The 25,519-nt window shown below is 43.0% G+C and overlaps 10 protein-coding genes across 10 annotated transcripts; 4 read left to right on the top strand and 6 right to left on the bottom strand.

Annotated features, from left to right (window-relative positions):
- Positions 1-257: 257 nt before the first annotated feature.
- EAE98_007747 (uncharacterized protein) lies at positions 258-2,697 on the top strand (the record flags this gene model as incomplete). Its single annotated transcript, XM_038955370.1, has 4 exons — positions 258-552; positions 605-898; positions 949-1,058; positions 1,107-2,697. The coding sequence occupies exons 1-4, from the start codon at positions 394-396 to the stop codon at positions 2,695-2,697; spliced, it is 2,154 nt and encodes a 717-aa protein (XP_038808099.1). The 5' UTR covers positions 258-393.
- Positions 2,698-3,027: 330 nt separating this feature from the next.
- On the bottom strand, positions 3,028-4,608 carry EAE98_007746 (uncharacterized protein; the record flags this gene model as incomplete). The annotated part of the gene is made up of 2 exons (XM_038955369.1): positions 3,028-3,097; positions 3,188-4,608. The coding sequence occupies 2 exons, from the start codon at positions 4,606-4,608 to the stop codon at positions 3,028-3,030; spliced, it is 1,491 nt and encodes a 496-aa protein (XP_038808098.1).
- Positions 4,609-5,965: 1,357 nt separating this feature from the next.
- Positions 5,966-6,965, top strand: EAE98_007745 (uncharacterized protein; the record flags this gene model as incomplete). The annotated part of the gene is made up of 3 exons (XM_038955368.1): positions 5,966-6,175; positions 6,235-6,420; positions 6,474-6,965. The coding sequence occupies 3 exons, from the start codon at positions 5,966-5,968 to the stop codon at positions 6,963-6,965; spliced, it is 888 nt and encodes a 295-aa protein (XP_038808097.1).
- Positions 6,966-7,688: 723 nt separating this feature from the next.
- EAE98_007744 (uncharacterized protein) lies at positions 7,689-10,462 on the bottom strand (the record flags this gene model as incomplete). Its single annotated transcript, XM_038955367.1, has 4 exons — positions 7,689-7,949; positions 8,006-8,484; positions 8,626-10,349; positions 10,410-10,462. The coding sequence occupies 4 exons, from the start codon at positions 10,460-10,462 to the stop codon at positions 7,689-7,691; spliced, it is 2,517 nt and encodes an 838-aa protein (XP_038808096.1).
- A 900-nt stretch (positions 10,463-11,362) lies between these two features.
- On the top strand, positions 11,363-13,429 carry EAE98_007743 (uncharacterized protein; the record flags this gene model as incomplete). Its single annotated transcript, XM_038955366.1, has 3 exons — positions 11,363-11,700; positions 11,867-12,108; positions 12,165-13,429. 3 exons carry the CDS (start codon positions 11,363-11,365, stop codon positions 13,427-13,429), a joined length of 1,845 nt encoding a protein of 614 aa, XP_038808095.1.
- Positions 13,430-15,401: 1,972 nt separating this feature from the next.
- On the bottom strand, positions 15,402-16,551 carry EAE98_007742 (uncharacterized protein; the record flags this gene model as incomplete). Its single annotated transcript, XM_038955365.1, has 3 exons — positions 15,402-15,575; positions 15,684-16,305; positions 16,436-16,551. The coding sequence occupies 3 exons, from the start codon at positions 16,549-16,551 to the stop codon at positions 15,402-15,404; spliced, it is 912 nt and encodes a 303-aa protein (XP_038808094.1).
- Positions 16,552-17,197: 646 nt separating this feature from the next.
- On the bottom strand, positions 17,198-18,074 carry EAE98_007741 (uncharacterized protein; the record flags this gene model as incomplete). The annotated part of the gene is made up of 6 exons (XM_038955364.1): positions 17,198-17,206; positions 17,461-17,514; positions 17,567-17,660; positions 17,813-17,866; positions 17,917-17,993; positions 18,057-18,074. 6 exons carry the CDS (start codon positions 18,072-18,074, stop codon positions 17,198-17,200), a joined length of 306 nt encoding a protein of 101 aa, XP_038808093.1.
- A 2,095-nt stretch (positions 18,075-20,169) lies between these two features.
- Positions 20,170-20,778, top strand: EAE98_007740 (uncharacterized protein; the record flags this gene model as incomplete). Its single annotated transcript, XM_038955363.1, has 1 exon — positions 20,170-20,778. One exon carries the CDS (start codon positions 20,170-20,172, stop codon positions 20,776-20,778), a length of 609 nt encoding a protein of 202 aa, XP_038808092.1.
- Positions 20,779-21,664: 886 nt separating this feature from the next.
- EAE98_007739 (uncharacterized protein) lies at positions 21,665-23,617 on the bottom strand (the record flags this gene model as incomplete). Its single annotated transcript, XM_038955362.1, has 4 exons — positions 21,665-22,578; positions 22,653-23,242; positions 23,298-23,386; positions 23,441-23,617. 4 exons carry the CDS (start codon positions 23,615-23,617, stop codon positions 21,665-21,667), a joined length of 1,770 nt encoding a protein of 589 aa, XP_038808091.1.
- Positions 23,618-24,088: 471 nt separating this feature from the next.
- Positions 24,089-24,907, bottom strand: EAE98_007738 (uncharacterized protein; the record flags this gene model as incomplete). Its single annotated transcript, XM_038955361.1, has 3 exons — positions 24,089-24,368; positions 24,423-24,690; positions 24,754-24,907. The coding sequence occupies 3 exons, from the start codon at positions 24,905-24,907 to the stop codon at positions 24,089-24,091; spliced, it is 702 nt and encodes a 233-aa protein (XP_038808090.1).
- Positions 24,908-25,519: the final 612 nt, after the last annotated feature.

Here is a 25,519-nt window from a genome sequence, read left to right as displayed (position 1 = left end):
TAGCACCCGCCTTAGAACAAGTTCAGAAAATTAAGACGTAGATTAACTGTCTTTAATGTATTAGTCAAGAAACCGTCCTGTAAATGCTCTTTGCGTGATTCTGGAGATACTGCTTGTGCTGAGTAACGAGGTAACCTTAGAGGCGGCTGACTAACCTTATTTACACCGCCTTTATTTGAAATGGCAGAATATATTCAATAAACATATCAACGAATCCAACCTCTTCTCCCCACGACAATAAACAATTCTTGAAGCTTCGTATAATACAACGCGTCAATTACAACAGCCGATAAACTTCAGCTCAAGGTCACTACATTGAAACTTACTTCGCATTACGAAACTTCTGCATTGCAATATCCAAAAGGATCTATCGACGCGACGCGTGTTGCTACAATGGCTGTTCACGATGTTGCCCCGGGCTACATTACTTTCGAAAGTAGAGTGGCATCTTACCGTAGTGCGCAACCCCTTACTGGTCGTAGGACGTCGACCACTGGATCCAAAGCTCCAAAAAGTCTTAAATGGCCGCACAAATCCTTGCTACCAGAAGAAGTATGAAGTATTCTATCTTTGTTTACTTATCGCTCGCTGACCTTGCGCAAAGCTTGCGAAAGCAGGTTTCTTTTACTATCCTTCGCAATCCAATCCCGACAATTGCGCTTGTTTTCTCTGCCATAGATCTATTGATGCCTGGGAGGAAGGTGATGACCCATTGAAAGAACATTTGAAGCATTCACCAAATTGTGGATGGGCGATTGTTGCCTCGATTGAGGCACAAGATGAAGAATTGAGCAGGGAATTCCCCGCCAGTTTGAGAATGGTCGAGGCTAGAACTGCTACATTTGCAGGAAAATGGCCTCACGAAGCAAAGAGGGGTTGGAAATGCAAGACTAAACAGGTATGGACTGTCTGTTATTCATGGCAACATTTATACTGACGAGGTAATAGTTGGTCAACGCTGGATGGAAATATACTCCAACCGAAGAATCGAACGATATGGCGACTTGTACTTATTGTTCATTGGCATTAGATGGATGGGAGCCATCCGACAAGCCATTGTATGTTTGGGAATCTCTCCAATGACTACAGAATCTAACTACCCTCAGGGATGAACATTTTAATCGATCACCCGAATGCCCTTTCTTCATACTTATCGACGAACATAACTCTGAACTTGCCCTGAAAAAGTCAACTGCCAAGAGAGGCAGAACATCGAAAGCATCGCGGCTATCTACACAATCCGCTGTTACCATTGCTAGTGATGCAGATGTTGAAGAGGGGGATAGCATCATGTCTACAGCCACACAAAAAGGCAAAACATCTGGGCCCAGAGGTCGAAAGCCTTCGGCTAAAAAGGCAGTCCCAGCTCAATTATCTACACAGCCCGCTATTGATGTAGCTAGTGATGCAGATGTAGCTAGTGATGCAGATGTAGCTAGTGATGCAGATGTAGCTAGTGATGCAGGCGCTGCTAGCGATGCAGATGCTGCGGAGGGGGATAGCATCATGTCTACAGCCACAACAAAAGGCAAAGCATCTGGGCCCAGAGGTCGAAAGCCTTCGGCCAAAAAGGCAGTCCCAGCTCAATTATCTACACAGCCCGCTATTGACGTTATTAGTAATGTAGCTGCCGAAGAGGGAGACAGTATCATGTCTACAGCAACAACGAAAGCGAAGACATCTGCACTCAAAGGCCGAAAGGCCCCAGCCAAAAAGGCTGCCTTGGCTCAATTATCTACACAGCCCACCATTGACGTTGATAGTGATGCAGACGATGTAGATAATGTAGAGGATGCAGAGGGGGACAGCATCATGTCTACAGCAACAACGAAAGCGAAGACATCTGTACTCAAAGGTCGAAAAGCCCCGGCCAAAAAGGCCGCTTTATCTCAATCGTCTGCCCAGCCCGCCATTGACGTCGCTAGTGATACAGATGATGCAGATGATGCAGAGGGGGGCAGTATCATGTCTATAGCCACAACAAAAGTGAAGACATCTGCACTCAAGGGTCGCAAGGCTACGGCTAAGAAGGTCGAACCAATTGAGGCTCCTAAAGCCCCAACGGCATCTTCTAATCGTGGGAGAAAGAGGAAGAGCGACGACGAGATGTCTCAACCTGACCTTCCAAATCCCCAACCTAAAAAACGTACTACAAGGGCTAGTACAGCACAAGTTGTTATTCCTCAAGCATCCGCTGCACCACTCCGAGCACCCACTTTTACAGACTTGCAAAACCAGGCAGAAGCTTCGGACTTGCTTTGGATGGAAGGATCTCCACTGGAATCACCCCCCGGATCTCCACCCCCCTTGTCCCCACCCCAATCTTCAGTCGCGGACAACCAATTTTCAGACACAGAACATCAATCTTCCGATGCGGAAAACCAGTTCCCTGAAAGACCCAACACTCCTCCAAATCAAGGTTCTATAGCACCTAAAACTAACAAGCAATGGGAGCCCGTAGATGCTGAGATGTTTTTCGGCGAAGAAGAACATGAGCATTTCTTGGAAGCAATGTCGAATCTCAGGACAGGAAATTTAACCAAAGCAGAGAGCCAAATGTCGGTGGAGCAATGGATTTACCATACAGCAACAGTTGCTCAAGGAAAGCTTCTTGACGAATGCGAGCGTATGGTAGCAGCATTTGAGGCCGAGGGCATGAAGGCGTTGTCTTGTCTAGAAGCAATGGAAGTCGTCTGAACTTGAGTTCAATAGTGCATGAGTTTAGCTGGAATTTGTTCAAATCGGACTTGGATAAGTCTCATTGGGAAAATCAGGGGCATTGGCGTTTGAGCGGGTCTGTTTTTTCCTCTTTCGTTAACTAAATATTATATACCCCGTATCAAGACTATCAGATGACTCAATTCCAAATACGTATTGAATTTGTCCCTCTATCTAACGAGATTTGTGACGCGGACATTTGATTACATGAACACTTTATTTACAGATTATTGGAACGTGACTTCGATGAATTTAATCGCTTGAACGATATGTACATTTTTGGGTATATTACTATTTTATTAACTCTATTTACTTTTTTGAAATCTCGTTGCTCATCTCAGTTTTTATACGAGTTATTGTGCCGGCACCTCCATAGACCCTATTGAATATATTAGTATACACTGTAGAATATTTGGGCTTTTGTTATATTCCACGTAGAGATAGTAGTTAGAATGGGTGAGACACTTACATTGCTGTGTAAACCTGGGCGACATCTGCACCTGCATTTAAGACCTCTAGTGCTTGTTTTCCATTCGTGATGCCACCAGTAGCGAAAATTACTTTCTGATCGTTTGCTTTGTTGCCCGTGAGAGATTTTGCCTTTTCGGCGATAGTGGATACAAGACCAGCGTCGTTTGATTCAGTAGTGGTATCTTGTTGTGGTGGTCCTTGGTCGAGTAAAGCTCTATATCTCTTAACCAAAGAGAGCGTTCTCTCGAACATTGGTGGTCCGGAAAACCCTCCCTGTTCTTCAAGAATCCTGCTCTCTCTGGCTGAAATTCTAATATCGTCTGGGATGAGCTTGTCTCTTCGGTTTGTAGTATTACCCACAATTATACCGTCAACACCGCTTCTCCAAACAGCTTCGACAATACCCTCAATTTGCTCGTCTTGATCTTCATCGGGTGATACCTTGACCATAACCCTAGGCTTTGTTTTCCGATCTACGGATTTGGCGGCCCCAACCACTCCCTCTAAGATTCGGGATAATGGTTCAACTTTTTGTAATGTCCTCAAGCCAGGGGTGTTTGGGCTACTGACATTGACGACCAAAATATCGGCATACGGAGCCAATCTCTCAACACAGTGTACGTAGTCTCTCTTGACGGCCTCAATGTCATCACCGTTGGTATTTTTATTCTTGGCAACTTGTACGGCCAATAATTTCCCGTCCAACAAACTTCCTGGAGGAACACCGGCTTCTCCATTCAAAACCATCTTCTCAGCATCTTCACCCACACCCAATCCATTTTGATATGCGAATAAACGAACCCGTTCCCTCAATCGCATAGCCATATCATCTGCACCCTTTGAATTAAGTCCATATCGATTGATCAAAGCATTCTGACTCGGTATACGGAAAACTCTAGGTTTTGGGTTTCCATCTTGAGCAAGTGGTGTACATCCGCCAACCTCGACAATCGCAGGACCCATAGCAAACAAGGCATCTGGAACCTCCGCTAATTTGTCAAGCCCCGCAGATGTACCAATTGGATTTTGTAATCTCTGTCCCCATACTTCCACGCTCAAATCGGCCTTATCTGTATTACCGTTTCTGAAACTTCGATCGCGGGGATGGAGACCGAATGAATAGAGTGTTTTGAGAGCTTTAGTTCCTACATGATGGGCCTCTTCAGCATCGGGATATATGGCACGTAATGCGGGAACCACAAGCCATTGGTGAACGCTAGCTCGGGTATCGGTAATATATAAGTAGCCAAAGCCGAGAGCGAGAGCTATCGAGGTTCCAACGAGGAGATTCTTGGATCGGGTAAGAACTGGGGATGTTTCGGCAGTGGTTGATACGAAGCGTTTGGTAGATATACGGGATGGAGAAGAGGAGAGCATTGGTCGCGATGTACGCAGAGTGCGCAAGAGAGGGCTCGACATATTGAATGTCTGTCCAGGTACGAAGGAAATGGAGGGACGGATTGCTTGCTAACGGGGATGTTTAAAAATGTTGTTCTATGCGTAACAATACAATTAATCTGTCTTCGGGTGGGTGGTTATTCCGTTCCGTTCGAAGCTATCCACTCCACTTCAACCCCACGATGTTTACCCATATCAACACAACGGTCATGCTTTCATGAATCTACCAGAAGGTCTTTTTGTACAGGTCATTCATGGTGTCAAAAACCTACAAATGATCAAGTGCTAGTACATTTGTATTGGCTTTCTAGAAACTGATTGATTGCCAACTACTGACTGCCACAAATCACCTGGTCGGTGATGATCGATGTCAATTACCAACCTCACCATTCCATATTCACTCAATCTATCTTCGATGAGATTGATCCAAATTTGGATCAATCTCGTGTGACTTTCTTGCTTGTTTTCTTGATGGACAAAAGCTCTAAATGGGGTGGAGAGAGCAAGATTTGATATGGGCTCTATTTTGCTACTGTTTTGATTGAAGCTTCTGACTCTTTCTCTTGGCTGAACGCTGGATTTCTGTCATCGAAGTGGCTGGAAGATTGGAGAGAAAAGGAAGTGATGTACACGTATCTTGGAAAGTTTAAGAGCCACTCTTTTGGCTGATATCTCTAAGTTAGATGAGTGATATAGAGATACAATGAGAGGAGTCTCTTCTTATTCACTTCTTCCTTTTTTTCTTCTTCACCCCCTCCTCTTCTTTGAAATCTCAATTGCGCTCTATTCTGTATGCTTTCTCATTTACAATAAGACTCCCCTCTCCTAATATGCTTGGATCTACTCGAGTATTACTCCTTTCTCTTTCAAGGCACGTTTATACCTTTCATAATTTATGGCTTACACAAGCTGTTCAACTCTGAATATTTGTTACTCTTTCATCCATTCTAATTCAATCAACGTAATTCAATATGACAAACAAAAACTTGGGTTTCTGTTATTCTCATGCACCATGTGACCGTAGAGTCGAGTTGTTGTTTCTTGTCCTGCCTAGTATGTGTGTCCAATACTATTCTTCACACTGCTCATCTAGCCTTGTAAAACAAATCAAAACACAAATTAACAAAATTCGATACTCACTAATACACTCACCTGAAGTTCATTGAAACTACCCCACTCATATTCACTCCTACCCGTATTACAAATATTCTTTAAGGAGGGGGCTTTGCTTCTAGAAATCCTCTTCTTGTTTTCTTCTAATATACAACTATTCTGAAGTTTAAATTTGTGCACAAGACCAACTTTTTTTCATCATCTTCCATCTCACACAATTCAAGGCATCAACTCAGGTCTTGTTAGCTAGGCCTCTGACATCACAATGGAGAACCTCCCTGAGGCAAAAGTAAAGCAGGATCAAATCAGAATGATGGACAAAGATTCAACAATTACAGTTGACATGAACCCAGATATCAATTTCTGGTTGTCAAAGTTACACGCACTTACAGCAACTCGGTATGAAAATTTTCAAAAGCTTACAGACATTGATGTTTTAAGGGAGGAAGCTCATGTTAAATACCGTATCTTGATCGTGAGTATCAATATTTGATCAGCTTCGAGAATTCAATGCTAAATTCATGTCTCTTGCAGGAAGATAATATGGCCAACTTCAAAAAGGAATTCCCAAATGCTTCAAGAGCTTTGGTGGCTGAATTTCTGAAAGTGGCTTTTGAAAATAAAACTCTTGACGACTTGAACGTTGCGCGTAAGAAACAAGAGATCGTTTACACTGCCTCCCGTGATGAGCTAGAAGAGATGTACAAGACTTTCAACAATGTTTGTTCATCACTTTCACAATTCCACCGGTAACAACAGCTGACATTGAGTAGCTCTTCCCGAAACACATTCCTCAAGATGTTCAAAATCGTGCGATCATTAGTTTTCCTGCTACTGAATTCGAGAGGATAGTAGCATTCTTCCAAATTTGTTCGCCTGAGGATGTTGCCAGAGAAATCTTTACACACAAGGCATTGCCAGGCTTCAAAATTTATAGCTGTGAGAAGAGCTTCAATAGAGACGACCTTCCGCCATCATACAGAGCGCAGGTCGAGCGTGCACGACAGTTCCCTGACAAGCCGAATCGCTTCATCTCATATGATACCCCAGGAGTTACTGAGAAAATGCGAAACCCACAACGCAGAAAAGAAAAGGACGTTTTTACTACTACCTTGGAGACTGTCTGGGTTTACCATCCGATTTTCAAGAAATATGGGCCGCGTGTTGGTCAGCAGGTTTTTCACAAATACGCGAATGGCCTCGCCCATGGCTTAAGAAGGAGAATGATGATCTATGTTGAGATTTCAATTGTTGATGTTGAATGATTGAGTACTTTTAATCCAAACCAGAGAAGGCTCAGGGAGAACGGCATTTCATTCCACTTTTCAAGAATTCAATACAGTGCAAAAAAAGGGATCTTACAAAGTTAAACAAATACGCAATACTAGAGGTAGCACTCCTAACAGTCTTCTGTATCAGGATCTCGACTACTTTGCATCGCATATGAAAACGCTATTTGGGACGAATCTCGCCTTAATAATAAAAATTCCCTATTTTGTACAAATGTTTTAGGGTTTACTTTGTTTTTTGGGAAAGGCATGGGTTGCAAAAGATCTCACGTTTGTGTTTCTTTACTTCAGTTGTCTAGCAATATTAAAAGATCAAAATAAAATGCGGCTGTTTTATGAAATTGTGATATGGTGAACGATGGTAGTGACTGGGTCCTAAAATGGATGTTACTCCCATGGCTATCTATTTATTCTGTGGGATGATCCTTTTTAAGCTAGATATATTCATACATAATTGAGTTGTTAAATTCAGGGCGAATAGTTTTAGGCTTACTAAATATGAGATCTTTTTTACTGGTATCTAGAATGGCTTTCACACCAGGCGTCTGAGGGATAGAGTGCAAATCGCGTATTATTGTAATCAGCAATGCATTTTGATTTGCCTTCTTGTTGTACCTAGGTTGAATTTATCTGTCCCCCCGAATCAAACGACACAAATCGATAGATTGTGTGATCGCATCCAGACAAAAAAACCCTCTATTATTTCTTACCCACTTCAAAAGTCTCATCGCTCCATCCAAACCACTTCTTCATCCGCTTTCCCATCACTCCCAACATGACTGCGTCCACAACACGCTCGGGATGGGGTTTGTGGAAGACTATCTTACCCTTTCCAAACCAAGGCGAGCTAGTATCAGGCTCAAATTGAACGGCTGATCCTCCCCTTTCATGACTCGCTATGAATCCAGCCTCGGCCATGGCGTTAACAAGAGAGTCCCAGGGTACAGTTTTAGTGCGCTCCTCGAAATTTCGGCTCGGGAACATGGTTTGAATATGGCATATGAACTCTTTCTGACGAGTACTCTAGGCGATGGTAAAGGTGCAGAAGTTGCAGGACTTGCGGCCAGTTCACTAAGTATCTTCACAGAGTTCTTTTCGTCATCTGTGTTGGGAAGCTTCCTGGTTTTGAATTTAGAGCGAGTTGGAACGCCAACTTTCTCTGGCTTTTCAGTGCCCCATTGCTCTTGATCGATAAAATTTCCAAAAGCTGCAACCTTTTTCGCGTGTCTGGCTGCTATCTCTGTGTGTATTTCAGCATTTCGCTTCTCAATCGATGCGAGGTATTCCGGGTCACTATCCGCAGATAGAATTGCGAGATCATGGTCTATATCTTCTTGGCAGAAACCTAGACGACGGAGAGTATATTCATGACGAGCTCGAACTTGCACCCATATTTGACTAAGTGCCTTTCTCTGTTGCTCATCATTATCGACCCATTGCTGGCTGAGACGTGTTCCAGTTGGTTTTGGTGTCTCCATAAATATCTTGGTGGGGTCTGCTAATAACTTTTCAGCCCTGATTCTTTGGCTCTGGCTTTCCCCCATGGGAATAATTTCATCGGGGAGCCCGGTCACATTATTGTAATTTGTCAACAATTATTGATCCTCCAAATGTTTTTCGATGTAACGCCATGCACGACCATGCTCGAGTTTTGCAACGTCCTCGGCTTCTCGTCTCTTTGCTCGAGGGCGATGTAATCGTACCATCTCAAGCATTTGATACATTGCTGCAAGGCTGGAGACCACTGCATACACAGTTTCAGCCAGTCTAGCGAGCTCTTTGAAGTTTTTGGTTTCATGGCACTTGGCCAAATGCTCCTCGAGCATAGCAAATATCATTGCAGGCGTAAGAGGAGAAACTTCCTCGAGCTTAATATCGGAGCTGGTATCAAGTAACAACAACGCCAAGCAAAAGTCCAATCTGTCTTTGGAAAATTCGGGGTGGGAGACTGTGTGTCTTCGCTGCCAAGCAGGAAACGTGCCATGATTACTGGAAATGCTGGTTAGTTTGTACTCTCGCAAATACATAGGCAATAAATCACCTAGGTATTTTGAACGCCGGCGGATTTGATCCAACAACAATGCTTCGAGCGACCCTAACGCTGCATCGTAAGCTTTTGATAAAGGCTTGAGTGGATCAAGGCTCTCATTCAAAGTAATTTGCAAGTTCTTTAGTTTTTCAACCTCGTCTACAATCCAACCCCAGGACCAGAACATGACCATATCCTGAATAAGTAGAATTGACGATGCGATAATAAACTTATCATAATTCTTAAGCTCTTTCCCCAAGTTACTGGTCATGGCGAGTTCAATGTAGCGCCTAGCATATAAAGGATGGGTCTGTAGAAATCGAAGATGGTCTCCTTGTACAGCTTCTCTTGTCTTGGCGATATTCAACAGAGAATTAATGTCAAAAATGGGCGGCGCCGAGAATGGCTGGTCCAAATAGCAGGAAGCTGTTCCCGGTATGTGATCAAATCGTCCATTCAACGTCATTGAGCCACATTTAGAGATTTCATCGAATGAGCTTATTTGGCTTTCCATAGAATAGCCAATTGTGGACCCAAGAATTCGCTCAACCGTGGATCGAAGGAATGAAAGAAGATGTGCTTGTGCCTCGAGAATGAGGATTGCTCTTGGAAACCCGACAGACGTCCATCTGTGTGCTTCTCCACTTTTCCATTGCGTCAGCGTTCCATATGCCGAACTGGCCAGAATTATGCTATGGCTGTTGTAGTCGAGAGCCAGAGAACCCATGTCCCAATGTTTGTCAAGGATGAAATTATCATACGGAGCCCACTGCTCAGGGGAATGTTGGGTGCGAGTTTGCAACAGACTCAAAAACATCACAGGGTTTTCGATTAATCCTTCCAAGTTTATGTAAGGCAGTAGACATGCATTACGATACTCTCGCATATACCGACTTAGCGTGATATCTGCGCTGATCCAGTAATCGGAAGGAAGTGTAGCCTGAAACGCTTTATTCAGGTGTGCAAGAGGCCACCGATGCGGATACAAGTTGGGATCAATATCGCGTAAGAGGGCCTCGCGTTTATTGCGACTCTTCTTCTTCCATCTCTTGATTATTGAATCTCCATTAGTTTGGCATTGTTGTCGCAGATAGACTAGATTCCTGCTTATTTCTGTGGCAAACCCCCCAGCCTTCTGTTGAGCTTCAACATCAGAAAGTGCAAAACTATACGTCGTTTGGTGCTCCTGAACTTTTTGAGACAGGAATTGTTGGACACATTCTGAGCATTCACACGGAGGCTCGAAACAGTGTCTATAACACCAGAATGATCCACCGCGAGTTGCAAAATTTGAATAGTAACGAGGATAGATGCATAAAGCCCTATGCATCCTAAAGTAGAATCATGTTAATATATAAGATACAGAGGGAAAACACTAGAATTTAGCTTACAGATTGCGTGCTTCAGCGTCGTCCTTGCGCATCTCAGTCATCTCCCAAACCATGCTGTAGGACGGAAAAGCCTTGTAAAAGAAAAATAAAGTCGTTGAAAATATTTAGTAAGTACCATGGAAGAATAGGTATAAGTACGTTGGAGTGTCAGGCAATATTCAAAGCTACAACTTACCACGAATAACCTTAGTTATAGGTATCTTCAGATTAAAAGAATGGAGCACAAAATACAAAACAATAGTTCACTTTCCCAGTTCAAGTGAATTTGGGACATATATGATAATTCACCAGCCCCCTCCACAGTCTTTGCCTCCAATTGTCCATGTTACGTTCCAAACCTCCCTTAGAGCAAGGCTCGAGATCAGTTGAGACGCTACAAACTTGTCATTTTGGTGGGATGTTTTTGCAGGAATTACCTAGATAGCTACACTTCGATTCCCAATTCTCGACAACAATATAGCATCGTGGTCGTCAATACGATGAAATTGGACTCCAGATTTAAAAACATTACCTGGTAATGCTTTCACAGGAAGTGGCATAATTCTGGAATTTTGCCATCCTTATTAATTTCTGAGTATGAATTCGAGATTCAAGCATGAATTCGTAAAACATCAAGAAGAGAAGCTGCATAACTATCGTTGCAATGGTAGACTCATGAAAAGTCTCTCGTCAATCTGACATCGAGGAGGACGCTGGATTTAGTTACGGAAGAATGATCAACCGATTGATGCTTTGTCAGCATAAATTTTGGAGCGGATTCAATTGAGGCGAACTTAATTAAATACGACCTCATACACCTTTCATCGACCTCAACACAATATCAATTAATACATACTGAGACAATCTTATACATTAACATCAATGACCAGTTATATCGGAATAACAATCTCACCTACTTCATTTCATCCTACTTGATGCAAAACCAAGATCGGAATTGAAATCAAAGTATCACGATGAACAATGCCAATATTCAAGTGAAGCATGTTGAATCTACGGACGATGCCAATGCTCATTCCAATCCAAAGCATCCCAAACCTATGGATGATGTCAAATTTCGAGTACAGCCAGTCGAAACAAACTATGGCAAAGGGGGCTTCCATCCCATACATCTCGAAGATACCTTCAAGCATGATCGCTACAAGGTCATACACAAATTAGGACATGGAGGATTCGCGACGGTATGGCTTGCGCGAGATACTAAGCGAGAAAGATATGTTGCTTTAAAAGTTCTTGCAGCACGACTGTCAAGTACTTCAAAAGAGGTTGACATGTTACGTCAGATGAAGTCAAGGCGAGTGAAGTCTTCTTGAAATTAAAGAAAAATGTTTCAAATCACATTGCGAAACCCAAAATTTCAACCGCAAATTTCTCATTGGTGCTCTATGTTGTTCCGAACTTAAAATCCAGTTTCGCATTCAAGATTTTTGCTTGCGCTGACTAATTTTGCATCGTATCAGTCCCGAGCATGACGGAAGATTTTACGTCATGTCTTTGCTAGATCATTTCACCCACAAGGGCCCAAACGGAGACCATTTATGCTTGGTCTCTGAAGTTGGAGGACCTAGCATCAGACAGTTCAATTCTTGTCCAGGTGAATATAAAGGAAGCCGACGGTTGGAAGCGTCTGTGGCAAGGAATGTTTGCTTGCAGGCCATACAAGGCTTGAAATATATTCATAGCACCGGTGTCGTTCATGGAGGTTTGCAATGTCATATAAATCCCTTCTTACTTTCGATCAGCTCACCATAAAATTAGATGTTACTCCTGCCAACATTCTGCTACAGCTTGCCAACATCGACGAGTGGACCGAGGAACAAATCTATGAAAGACTAGGTGTTCCTCAGAAAAAAGAGATCATCTATGCCAACTCCAAGCTTCCAGTAACTGATTCTTCCTTTCCTGATTATACCGTTGCTCCAATCAACATGAAGGAGGTAAATCCCAAGTGGATAGCAAATGACATCATAATAATCGATTTCGGTATCGCCTTTCTCCAAACAGCCCCATCGTTTGACCTTGGCACGCCCAAAAGCTATTGTGCACCTGAGTTCTTGTTCGGTTGTTACAGAAGTGTCGCTTCGGATATATGGGCTTTAGGATGTACGATTTTTGAGATTCGTACAGGATCTCGGTTGTTTAGATATGATGGCATTCCTAACAGGGACGAGATGTTAATAGCTGCAGTGAGACTTCTAGGCGCCTTCCCTGATGAATGGTGGGCTGCGTGGAAAGAAGGTCTAAAATGGTATGAACAACAAACAGAAATTGATGCAAGATCAGCAGGAAATATACTTGATCAAATTTTGCAGACCGGTACACACGATGGTGATTCTCCTCCTCACAGACAAAAGCTTAGAAACGCAGCGTTGGAATTCATCGAGCAATTCAAGGAGCGTCCTCGGAATGACATGCTCGATGGAACAGATCAACTCGTGGAGATGGCGGAGAAGTTGAGAACTAGCGAGGCGGAGGCTATTCTCAAGTCAGTGAATGCTATTGACCAAGGAATATCTGTTTCTCATTCCAATAAAGCCGAAAATGGTTCTACTGAGGAATCTCCGTCAAACCCAAAGAGTTCCGAAGACAAGAGTTCAGAATTCAAGAGTTCGAAATCCAAGAGTTCAGATGCTAAAAGTTTTGAGGCCAACAGTTCAGATGCTAAAAGCTCGGAAAAGACACCATCTTCCGAGGGACTATCAACAGGCCGATCCCCTAAGAAGAGTTTCACTAAATTCTCCGCACTGGCAGAGAAACCTAAAACGAAAACCTCTGCCAATGTGCCCGATTCAGAAGATAATGAGACTCAGAGTATGGCAGCTTCTACTGAGGTCGAACGTTGCGGTCCTGAACATTCTCATAGTTATCTTGAGCCATCCGGCATTAAGATATCTACTGCTGAAGCAAGAATTCTCGAGGATTTACTCCGAAAGACCCTCAGATACCTACCTGAGGAGCGAAGCACTGCTCTGGAATTATCGAAACACATTTGGTTCTCTGATATATCCAAAGAGACCGACTAAGGCTCGCACAAGTTGCATGTTCTGTAAGTTGTTTGAAACCCCATTCTACTTGCAGGATTGGCTACAGGGTTTGTGATACATATATCGCCCATTCGTCCTATCATTAACCTCACAAGACTTTTCGTTCTAGTTTCGTCTCATTTATTATTGCTTTTCGTTTCCTTCATTCAAAATTTCCCATTATGCACCAAGCTACATTATTTATCCACGGTGATCTGTAGGGGTGTGTCCTGGGTAACGACTACCGCTTTAAAACCGAACAAGACGGACTCCCGCACGGAGAAATCGATCCAAATTACTACAGACGTTTTCATCATGGCTTCCATCAAACGAATGGATCTTTGATTATCTTATTTTTGTGATTTGAAATGGAAAAAATTCCTTGTACAAATGTTTCTTTGTGGAGGAAAAGGCTTATGACCTACCTTCTATTACCAGAATAGAAGAGTAAAATTGTTCAAAGGCCCTTGCATACGCAGCCTATACTGATATATTTTATTTTCGGCACTTCTTTACTGGGTTGAAATTACTTGACTTGTATCTTTTCATTTTTCGCATTGCTATCTATTATTCTCTATCTCAAGTACTATCAAACATGTACAACGAATATCGTTTGGTGCTATATAGCCGGCAACATAAGAAGATAAACTGAAGATTTCCGCGACTGAAGGAAAAAGTTTGCTATGTGGGAGATCTTTCCTTCCGTTTCTAGTTATTGAGTCTTCTAGGCTGGGTCTAGCTAGTAACACAACTCACACTTCTGCATGTTGATTGTCACAATTCGTTTAACAACATTTGAAATTTGATCTTTCAGTGAAGAAATGGTACCCTCTGCTATTCGACATATGTTTAAATGAAAACCTTGAAGGAAACAATGTGCAATCAAGCTCTGGTAACTGCTGTCTATACTATACCGTTATATCAAAAGCACAGCGAGAAACCCATCTGCTCCCGCGATTACACAACCACGAAGCCAGCTTCCACTAACACTCTCACCCCACGTTTTGAACTAGCTGCAAGTTCGATCCTGAATTGCTATCAAGATGCACCAATATAGATATTTGGATCGTGGCTAGTGACAAGAGATAACTGCTATCAGTACATCTTCAAATCCCCTCCGCCCTCTTTCCTCTTTCCTCTCATACATACCCACCTGTAAATTTTCCATTTCGACTATCTACAATATGAATCTAGGAATTTCCCAGCGTAATATCCTCGCGTAAATAAAAGGTCGCGACTTATCTGAGTTACTTGGCTCTATATCACTATCCCAAATCTCAAAGAAGCAATTAAGTTTCAATACGGATTCTCCAGGTTTCCCACTAATTCCTCCCTGTCTGTGTAACTAATAATTTATTTTGGGTACTTTGACTCATTACCACCTCACCTTTCTCTTTCCTCTTTCCTCTTTCCTCTTTCCTCTTTCCTCTTCATTTCATCACTTACTGCGATTTCAGTAACACTAAGCTTTCTCCACTTTCCTTTCAGAAAGCCTAAAATGTTTATAAAACATCTACCTATTCATCGTTATATCCAACCATGAATCCATCTCTCTACTCCCATTTCTCAAGCGCCATACTCAGAATAGGAAGAGCAAATCACGCGCAAGAATTAACCCTTCAATTGATGGTCATTCAACCACTAACCAACCCATAGATTAACAAGATGTGGGAAGAGAGTAAAGATCTAATTCCATTCCATTCTATATTTTCAAGAAATGATCCAAATAGCTATTTCAAATGCACTTGATAATTCCACGCGCCCCGTATTCCTCGCCGTGCATTTCCACGTCTATTAACTAACACACAAATAAGCCAGTCTAGAAAAGAAGATCCAAGAAATGCACCGCTTGATGTAGGCAGGCAGACAGGCAGAAGAGCTATGCTAACCAGCGCTCGCTTAACAATCATCTAATTTCAAATTTCACTTTCATTCCCTCCACCCCCCTCGCTTCCTCGTCTCTCACGGCTAATTACCATTCAACAGCCCATCCATTCTCTTCCAAAAACTCTTCGATTGCATGTTTCAATCCCAGATTGGGTCTTAGATCACTTGGGAGCAAGGGTTCTCTTGTTAGGGGATCGGTGCAGCTTCTTTCGAGATGTTGGAGGATACTTGTGCGTTCGTAGGATTGGCCTGTTTTGGTCTGTGGGGGAGGCGAGTTAGTATCTTTCCGACAGTGATGATAAATAGGGTCGATGAAGGGACTCTCAGGCAAGGATATAGAATACGGAAGATGAAAAAAAAAGCATACCACAACAGGATCGATCATAACATTAAAACTGATCCCGTCAATTGCCCAATCGGGCATTTCTCTCCTCCTCCCTTCCTTTCCTTGCGTTTCCACAAGTCTAAATACCCTCTCTACCTCTTCAATCTTTTTCTCCCATTCTTCTGTGATTACTTTAGTATCGAGATCCATCGCATCCCCATCACACCTTTCCTTTCTTCCCCCATCCCTCTCCATCTCCCTCCTCATCAACCCCGTCACCTCTCCCAACAAATAGCCTCTATCTCTCCTCCTCCTCTCCTCCTTCTTCTCCCACCCCTCTTTCCTACACCTTAGTCCCAGCTCTAAGATAAGCGGTAAACTCTTCCCGCTCCCCACTAGTCCTTTTCCTCCGATCGGCATATCCTTTATACAATGTTCCCTCGCCATTTCCGCCGCTTTGAGCGCGGAATCATAGTCGCGTAGTGCGTGGTATGCTTGTGCGATGTTATAATAGGCTTTCATGTATACGCTATTTATGGGAGCGGAGGAGATAGCTGCGATGGCGGATTCTGAGGAGGCGATTGCTTCGGGGTAGCGGGAAAGTTTGAGGAGAGCTTTGGACTGGTTCGTGTGGAGAATCGGATTGAGAGGGTCGAGGGAGATGCTGGGGAGTGGCGTGTTAGATGGGGTTATCTGACATGATAAGGTTGGGTATATGGACAATGAGGGGTAGGAAGCAGAAGGGATGAGGGAGTGCGCAAGACTAGGGAAATCGATCAAGAATATAGACTAACGCTTTGCTATAAAATTGTTCAGCAGCCTCATAGTTTTTGTTTTGAAAATGATCATTTCCCTTGTTCTTAAATTCGAGAGCTTTTTTGGGATCGTGAGGTAGATCGGTTCCTGCCATGATGCCACTTTACGGCGGAGACAATGATTGGACCGACTGTGAGTTTGAGAGTCTGCGACTAAAGCGATGTAGACCTAGAATGTATAGATACTAGGCCGTCCAGTTTATTCATCTAGAAGATGTTTTTCGATATGCCGGTGTAGATTATTTGTTTGCGTTAATTGATTATGGGGGTTGATTTCAGCCTCGTTGCACAAGAGGGGTGTGCTGTTAAGGATATTATTGAAACGTAGTCTGAAAGGAACGAATTTGTACTGAAGGATCGTATTACGAGCAAATTTAATGATATTAATTTATTAGGATAAGAAGGAAAAGTAGGTTGTGCACGATGAGTGTTGGCATTGAATATTATTGGAGATGGTAAATGTCAGCCTTGCGAGAGCTTGGATTGGTAATTCCAAATTTGGAAGGTTCGAGAACTTCGAGAACAGCCTTGCTATAAACTTCTAGAGCTACCTGGAAATCGACTTCTTATATAATTTTGGGCGGTAAATGCTACATGTAAATGGCATAGAAATATGGCGAGGGTGAGTGTGAATGTGAAGTCTAATTCAGATAATCTTTTGTACAATTCGATATTTTGTCCACCATGCACTTCTTCTTGTCTTCACTCCATCCTCCCAACCCTGGACCAGCGACACAAACTTTAAAAAGGCTAGAAGAAAACAATGTCAGCTTGCAGCCGAATAAATGATATGTAACTGGCGTGGAGAGTTTGTTCTGGTCAAGAACTCGGTTCAGAAAAGGAGTCTGGACGGAAGCAACCGATGTACACTTGTGACATCGGCTTCTTGACGTTATAGATAGCAATTTTATAGCCCAATGATTTGCCATGTTCAGATCTTCCTTCTCCTAGCCTAAGAACCAACCGCCAATTCCAGTAATGTCAAACAAATAAAAATAACGTACGTTGTCAGATGCAGGGACTTCCTTTCTCCAGCGGTCACCAATAATTGGGATTTTCTGTTTAATTATAAGCCAAGATATTGTAATATACCATAGTACGCCAACTTACAACCATGATATCGTTTCGTACTCTAGGGATGTCGGAGAAGAAGAAAAGAGCGAAGAATCCAGCGGTAGCACCAAATCCTGCTAAAGTAAGGCCACTGCATGCCAATATTAGCCAGGTTCCCAACTCAATTCTGCCATTCATAAGTATAGCATGAAATGTATCGTCTAAATGTATAGTATCGTAGTTCCAGACTTCACACGGCCCGGCGTAGAAATATCGTGGCAGTTCAAAAAAAAATCTACATACACCTTGGAAGCTGCCTTTGGGGTCCATCCGGCGATGTTTGGTTGAATCTTGTATCTGCGGGTCCATCAGTCTCTGTTTCTTCCTTGAAAAATGGCGCATCGTACTTAGGTCCATAGGGAGACTTGTATGTCGAGTATGAGACAGGTCCCTTTGGAGGAGTGATACCTGTGGAAACGTGGAACTGAAATCGCAAATTTTGTCAGCAAAATGTGCGGAGGGGGTGGCACTGGCAGGAGGCACTCACATCGCCGTTGCTGCCCATTTTGAAGAGGAGGATGTGTGGTTGGTAATTCAATGCTAATCTTGAGGTCGACGATATATTCGTTATTGAGAATGTTAGTCGGCGGTAGCCGGAAGATTTATTGTTAGCCTCAGGCATTTTTACATAATCATTTTCAGCATCGAGATTTCAGAACCGTCCTCGATTCAATTTTTCAGAACATTTCAAGAGATATGGTTACATTTAGCGTTGTATTTACTCATCTATTCATTTTTACCATTATTAGAGATCAGATGTTTTAAAATGGCTCGAATCTATTCTAATGTTGCATTCCGTGCTTCATTTTATATTCCCAAGTGGGCGATACCTCAATTCTTGCACGTTTACTGCTGCTTTTCTCCTATCTAAACAAGCGAACTTTTCCCTAGTATCAGAAATGTCTTGAGACTTGCTCCCAAAAACACACTAGCCAACGCTGAAATGTTCGAACAAGAGATTTCCCATACACATACCAATATCCGTCTCCTTGCTACTCAGTCGCCCCCCCCCCCGCCATCCTTTTCCAGGAATCCAAAGGTTTTACGATGGATTTTTGGGGGGGACGTATCAGGGTCATATGTTTTGATGGGAGTTAACTGGTGTACTTTGGCCCTGGTGTCCATGAATCATTGCTTATATTGACTCGGGGTCTCCTCCGTAAGCATTTCGTGAACATTAAAAGTCATCTGCAACTTCTATTCGGACTGTTTTTTGTTACATTTTCATGTGATAGTTCAGCCAATTTAGCTGCGGAGACTATTCTTCACAATACTTCTTCCCATTACCACTGACCCTTTCGTCCGATAAACAAACTTTTACCCCTTCAATAGAACTTCCGTGTGCCTTATTTTGCCGCGAAGCTTACCTAGGTATTAAACGTGCATTTTGACGTTCTGCGTTGGCCGAATTCTATCATCTGAAAGTAGAATGAATACCTACCGGTAGTACTTTTGATGGATGGCATTGTTTCGCCGCTTCCTCATGCTCGGGTCTATGATTGTTGAAAGAAAACCCTTTTCACAATCTCATTGTTCTTTCATTACACTTCATGCAGAGTTGTGCTCGTAACCACTCTACGGTCCTTTTTGCTGTACAACGAATTTAAGGTTAAGATATATTGTCAACTAAAATGATAAACTAATAACATTTCTCCTAATAAATATTTTGACTTCTACTACCTACGTACCTGACTTTTCAAATCAGCGGCTTTTAATTCGTCCCCGCGTTATTACTTTTTATGTCATAAGTAAACGTCTAATCGTCCCGCATAATCTCCATGCATCCGATCGAACGAAACCTATTCCGCTTATTTCCGACATCGATCATTTTCTGCATCAGGAAAGAGTAATTTACGATTTAGATATTCACGAAATTCAAAAGTCTGTGCAGTATAAACATATTTACCGTTGGACAGCAGTCGATGCTACGAGTAGACAAGAAACCAATCATCCCGTGTTCCCCTCATTTTCTCTTTGGTATTCCATCTTCCACTCCTTGACAAGATAACGAGGGTCTGACATTTAATTCCTATTCAATTTCGTGACTTAAGCCATAAACACAGCCAAACAAGGAATACCAGGAAGGAAGTGCAAGAGCCGAGTACACCCGAGGTTCAATCACAACACCAAAAAACAGTAAGGTCGACCTTGATCAAATATACTTTAATTCATCGAAATCACCCGCGAGGATTAGCATTTACCATCGAATTTTACAGCAATTTTACTTCTACAACGAACCTACCAACACATCTGCCACTTCATCGATTATACACACGATTCAGAACAGGAAGGGAATCCACTAAAAACCACCTTGAGACATATCCGCTTGGACGGATCTAATGTACTTGAGCGGGTCACTACATCAACAGCAGCCGCCTCCATACATTATATCGTCCCACGATTTTCCTCCACGCATGAAATACATGATCCACAATCTTCCATCTGATATCTCTCAATACCAATAGCGTTGAACTCCTCAAAGGTCAAGCAATAACAAGACAGCCACCCACCGGTCTATAAATACTCATAGATCATACGGCACACAACGACCTTGAATCGTCAACATCAACATCAACATCACACAACCCATCTCATCCAGAATGCCACCTCCAGCCCAACAATCCCGTCCCTTTCTCTCAACTTTCCTCGCCTCCTTCCGCTCCTCCCAACTCTCCTCTACTCCCATCATAAGCAACAATAGCTCTTCCTCGCACCAAAAACCTGCTCACTCACATTCACATTCGCAATCCACACCTTCACAACCGCGCCAAATAAGTACCAGCACCAAGTCGAACGCTACATCAAGTGCTCTAAGAGGAATCGATCGAAATCGTGGAACGAACGGCGGAAGTAGTCCTGTAGGAAGCTACGATTCGAGTCCTAGCCCCGCTGCCTCGAGTTATCTGAATCAAAATCAAAATGCAAATGCGAACTCAAATATATCGAATCCCACATCTCCAACCTCAAGTTCGAATCAGATCTCAAATCAAAATGCACCATACCACACAAACAAATATGCAGGCTTTAAAACATCAGCAGATAGGAGAGGAAGCGATAGTAGCTCAGAAGGCTTTCGAGATGTAATAGGGAAGGAAAAATGGTATATTGGGGGACGCACGCAGGGCGGAGAGGAGAGATACTTTCAGCTCGGAGTGATAAAAAGGAGAAGGAGTGGAGGGGAGATGAGTTTGGATCGATTGAGTTTGTGATGGAGTGTGATGTGAGATAAGGAAAGGAAATGGGTATAGCATAAATATCCCAACATAATGCCGCTCAAGGTGTCGATTTCCGAAGATAATTCATCATTCAAAGTAGACTCAGTCACTTGGATGATTTGAACGTTCGAAATGGATGCAACAAGAGATACCTCTTGTTAGTTTACAGTCTGGACGATAAGGAATCTCGTGCGTAACTGTGTATCTTGTTCAGTGAAGCAACGGGCGAATGCATCGGGGATTTGGAAATAAGAATGTTAAAACACCATACGAAGACGGCGTATACTCCAGTGCCCCAAGAAGATTGAGAATAGGGCTACTGCTCATGAACGGGCGTTGGTGATGGGATACGGAAGGGGTGTTGGATTATTGGAACCGGATTGGTTACACTATATTACATCATATTATAAACATATGGAACAGAACTGAATATGGGGGATTGGGGCGTTGGTAGTATTATATCAGAATGGAACTTGCAAGACTCCAACCAGATAAATAAATAGGAACGAAATGAAAAAATAATAATGAATCAATACTCTATGTGAATTGGCTGGGAAGTGAGTTAGTAAGTGAGTGGGCGGGTGGGCGCAGGAAATCAGGAAAGGTGGGCATGATATTGTGAAGCAGTGAGATGAGTGAGATGATACAGAATAGAAATATGTCCTTCAAGGTTTATCTATATCTTATCTTACAACTATATGAACATGCTCCACGACAACAACATACATTCGCGCCCTAAATCGCTAACTGATTACATCCCATAACAACCCGATTTATTCTTGAATCCCTCTCCCAACGGATCTTTTAAACTCCTCAAACTTTTCTCCTCCAGCTTCCACACCCCTAAGCCTCAAAAACCATCCACCCCTTAAAAACATATCTACCACATAAACCTCTGCACTCTCCCCGGTTCTTGCGTCCACTCAAAGCCTCGATACAAGAATATATACCCCGTAACCCCGTTGATCAATAGATACCATATCGTCTCGGCGTATAAACGGATATTGATCTTGGGAGAGGCGGAAATTGTGAGGGTGGGGAAATGTAAACGCAGGAATATGAAAGGGAGGATGAAGTAGCGGGGTTCGACGAGGGGGGCGGTGATGAGGGAGAGGGCGGTGGTGAGGAGGAGGAGGAAGAGTGTTGAGAGGGGGGTGGTGGGGAGGAGTGAGGAGGAGGTTGGGATGGGAGTCGATGAGGGGTTGTGGGGTTTGCTGGGTGCGTCTTTCTGGGGTGGTGATGTATATTCGGATGAAGATCCAGAGAGGGTTTTGAAGATTAGAAAGAAACAGAAAATGTAGATGGGTGCGAGGAGGTAGCGGATGAGAGGATGTCGGAGGATGCTGTATCGGAATACGTAGAAGATGTAGTGTCGATTGTCGGCGAGGGTGAATGGATGGATTATGGTGTTGTATTTTATGATTACGAGGGAGCCGAGGAGAGATGCCAGGATGAGACTGAAGGTTATGAGGGCCCGGATTTGCGTGTGGAGAGAGGAAGTCAGAAATTTGGATGGATGGAGGGTATTGTCGATTGAGTTCAGGAGGAATGAGAAGAGAGCCGGGATGAGTAGTGGAAATGAGAAGAAGGCAATAAAGGGCCAGAGATACAGGAGTTGTGAGAGGTGAATGGTAGCGACGTGGTTTGATTTATCGCCTAGGACAACACCGCCATTGATGAAGACAAAAGCGCCAAATGTAATTAGAAGTGAGATGTGAGGAAATAATTGGAGAAGGATAGTCGGGAGGCGGGTTATGGCGGTCCAAATGATTGAAAGGGGTGTGAGGATGAAATCTGAAGGTTATTAGCTCTTGTTAACAGGGTGAAATTTTGAACTGGCGGGGAAATCTGAATGGAATTGGAATTACCTTCGAGACTAGCAGCATGTAGAGGTGGATCATGTGGATGCTCCGATTTTATAAGCTCACCAACCTCTTTCAGATACTCCTCCATTGACGATGCGTGGAGGTGTCTCAGAGACGAAGCAGCAGGACTATACGTGCCTTTCAGCGTCCTCACAGCTTCCATCCCCCCTAAGAATATGGCAGCCCAGAAGATATTCGTCTGTCTCATACAAAGAGCAAATACACCACAGAGGTAAAACCATGCACCACTTTTCCACGATTTGTGAATCTTCTTAGATTCTGCTTGCTCAAGGAATTGCTTGTACAGGTAAAAAACTACACAAGTAGACAGCACGTCCGTGTAATACAACCCCGAGAAGAAAAATAGAGGAGGAAATAAGGCAATATTTGCTGCTGTATGTAATAAATCTGCAGATCTCAACTCAGGAACTTGATCTGTGGGGTTTTCGACCCCGGCTCGAATAATGAGATTCCGACATTTCCAGGCAAGCATCATAATTGATGTGAGGGCAATGACATTTGTTGTCCGAAGAAAATGTACATTGCATGTTGTGAATCCAGAGACTATGCTCAAGAAATGACTCGACCAATATCTAGTTTCTGGTCAGTGATGTTTAGGATAACATATTGTCTGAACGAAGATCATACAGTCCAGGTGGTGTAGTAAGTTTTGGATCCCAAGTACCATAGTCCCATCTACAGTATGCTTGAGCTTGTGGTATATGGAATACTTCATCCTGGATAATATGAGCCAGTGCATCAAATTGAGGTCCAAATGAAGAGAACTATACCAAATAAGGTTCGGGAACATTCTTAGTCACCTGATATTCCCAGAACCCGGCAAGAGAAGCCACAGTCAATGGAACGGCAAGAGCGGTCTTGCGGCCTAGTCCTCTCCGTGAACTTGGGTCTGAACTGCCTACGGCAGCGAGAAATCCCACGAGGAGAGTGGAGATAGCACCGGCCATGAGGACACCTTTTGGCGTTTGCGAGATGTGGCTTTAATTTATCTTATGAAGACGGTGAAGTCCTTGGTATCATAATTGAAATTTGATTATCTGGCCAGATATGATTAGCATACTATGGAAATGGGTATGATATGAAACTCACGAAAATATTGGTTGTCGTAAGAAATAAAAATAACGATGATTTTGGACCCTAAAACTGTTAAAACAACCTGGTTGGAATGGATGATCCATATTCAAACCGTGGCAGTGCAAGTGTGGCTGAACAGCCCACCTCCACATCCATGGACGAAACGTTTTGCACACCATTTGTCTTCTCTAATCATGAATGTTTAGAATGCATTAACAACATCTATCTACTGCGAGTATTCAAGTAAAACAACGGTATTTAATCCAACCTGTAAACCCAGAAAGCCCAGTGGCATTCAATCTCGCGTTCCCATTATGTCTATTTCATGTTTGAGCTGCATTCCATCACCAATTCATCGCCTTCGTGCCCGTTGCCGCATAGTTCTTCAGATATCTCAAGCTCAATACCAAGTTCCTGTATCGCTTGCCCAGTGCATCTATTATCCAAAAACAAAGATCCATCCTATTGACATGACCACCGAGAAGATCGCTGTCTTGATCCAGCATAGCGTCCTGGAATTTGGTGGATAGTCCAAGGATAGTCATTTCCTTTCTTGCATCGACTTTTGTTTGCTTCGCAATGGCCAATTGGTCCATTCTCGTTTGAACTGTGGAAATTGCATAGCTATATGCAGAGGGTCAGTATATTCCTGAGGTTTTTTCGCAATGAAATACTCACTCGATAAGAGTAGGATCCCGATCATCACACGCCATCAGTTTCCTAGGTCTGGAGTTCTCTTTCCAAGAGTCAAATACTTTCCCCGCTGCCTCGTTCGTCCAACCAATATTCAACAGAGCAGCCATACATAGCGTGCTCTCTGGAAGTATGATGGGTGGAAGGGCGGACGCATCAACCGGTACGATGACAACGAAAGATTGGATTGATCCTTTCTTTGCTCGCATTGAGCCTTCTGGGACTTCTTTTTGCTTCTCACAATAGCTCATACCTATTTGAAACAGACTTGTTAATTGGCGTGCACGATTTTGCGCATGTATTCAGGGTAGCTTACTTAAAAACCCCGGGTTAATTTTCCATTGTCCTCCAAATTCATTTCCCAAGATAATTTGCTTCTGTCTTAGAAATACTACTTCTTCGCCGCTAAGGCTAAAAGATGGAACCCCATCCTCATAGGGAGGAAGATGCATATAATCCCACATAGACATGGTCGCCACAAATAGAAGTTTTGGTTGTAAAAGTTGTCTCAAATCCCGGAGATTGGAATCTAGAAAGGAGCAGACTCTTCAACTAGGTGATTGAAGGGATTGCACTTGCCTAAGATGGGCTTCCAAACATTAAGTTTGGTCACCATCTCCTTCTTCTTCTGAGCTCATATTCTAGTTTGAGGCTTTCAACAGTTCGGATTGAGGTATCTAGGTGCAACTTCAAGGAAAACACGTTAGTAATAAAGACAACAGATACTGTATTCGTACGATGAATAATCATTCAATGCCTTGATGAGATTAAATGCCTTCATGCAACACAAAGTCACTATTTAAAATTACCTTGTCGATCTATCAGCTCCTTACGTTCTAAATCTTACAAGTTTTTCTGAGCTTTGGCGACCTGAGAGTTGAGGAGGATTGAAAATCCTGACTCTCTGGAGCGAAAGCTGGTTAAAAACGATGAGGTAAGAGTGTTTTTGGTGATGAGCATTTGATTGTTTTCCATTTTTGCTTCAGGTTGAAAACCGAGGTAGGAGGGGTCAGCCAGCGAACGGTACTATCATCTCATTGGCATGGGTCCAGACGAGATTTGCTGCACATCGCGGGACCCTG

This window comes from Botrytis deweyae (genome assembly GCF_014898535.1).
Source record: "Botrytis deweyae strain B1 chromosome Unknown BDEW_019, whole genome shotgun sequence".
Classification (NCBI taxonomy): Eukaryota; Fungi; Ascomycota; class Leotiomycetes; order Helotiales; family Sclerotiniaceae; genus Botrytis; species Botrytis deweyae.
The sequence above is the reverse complement of the archived record's forward strand: the minus strand, read 5'-3'. Positions and strand labels throughout refer to the sequence as shown.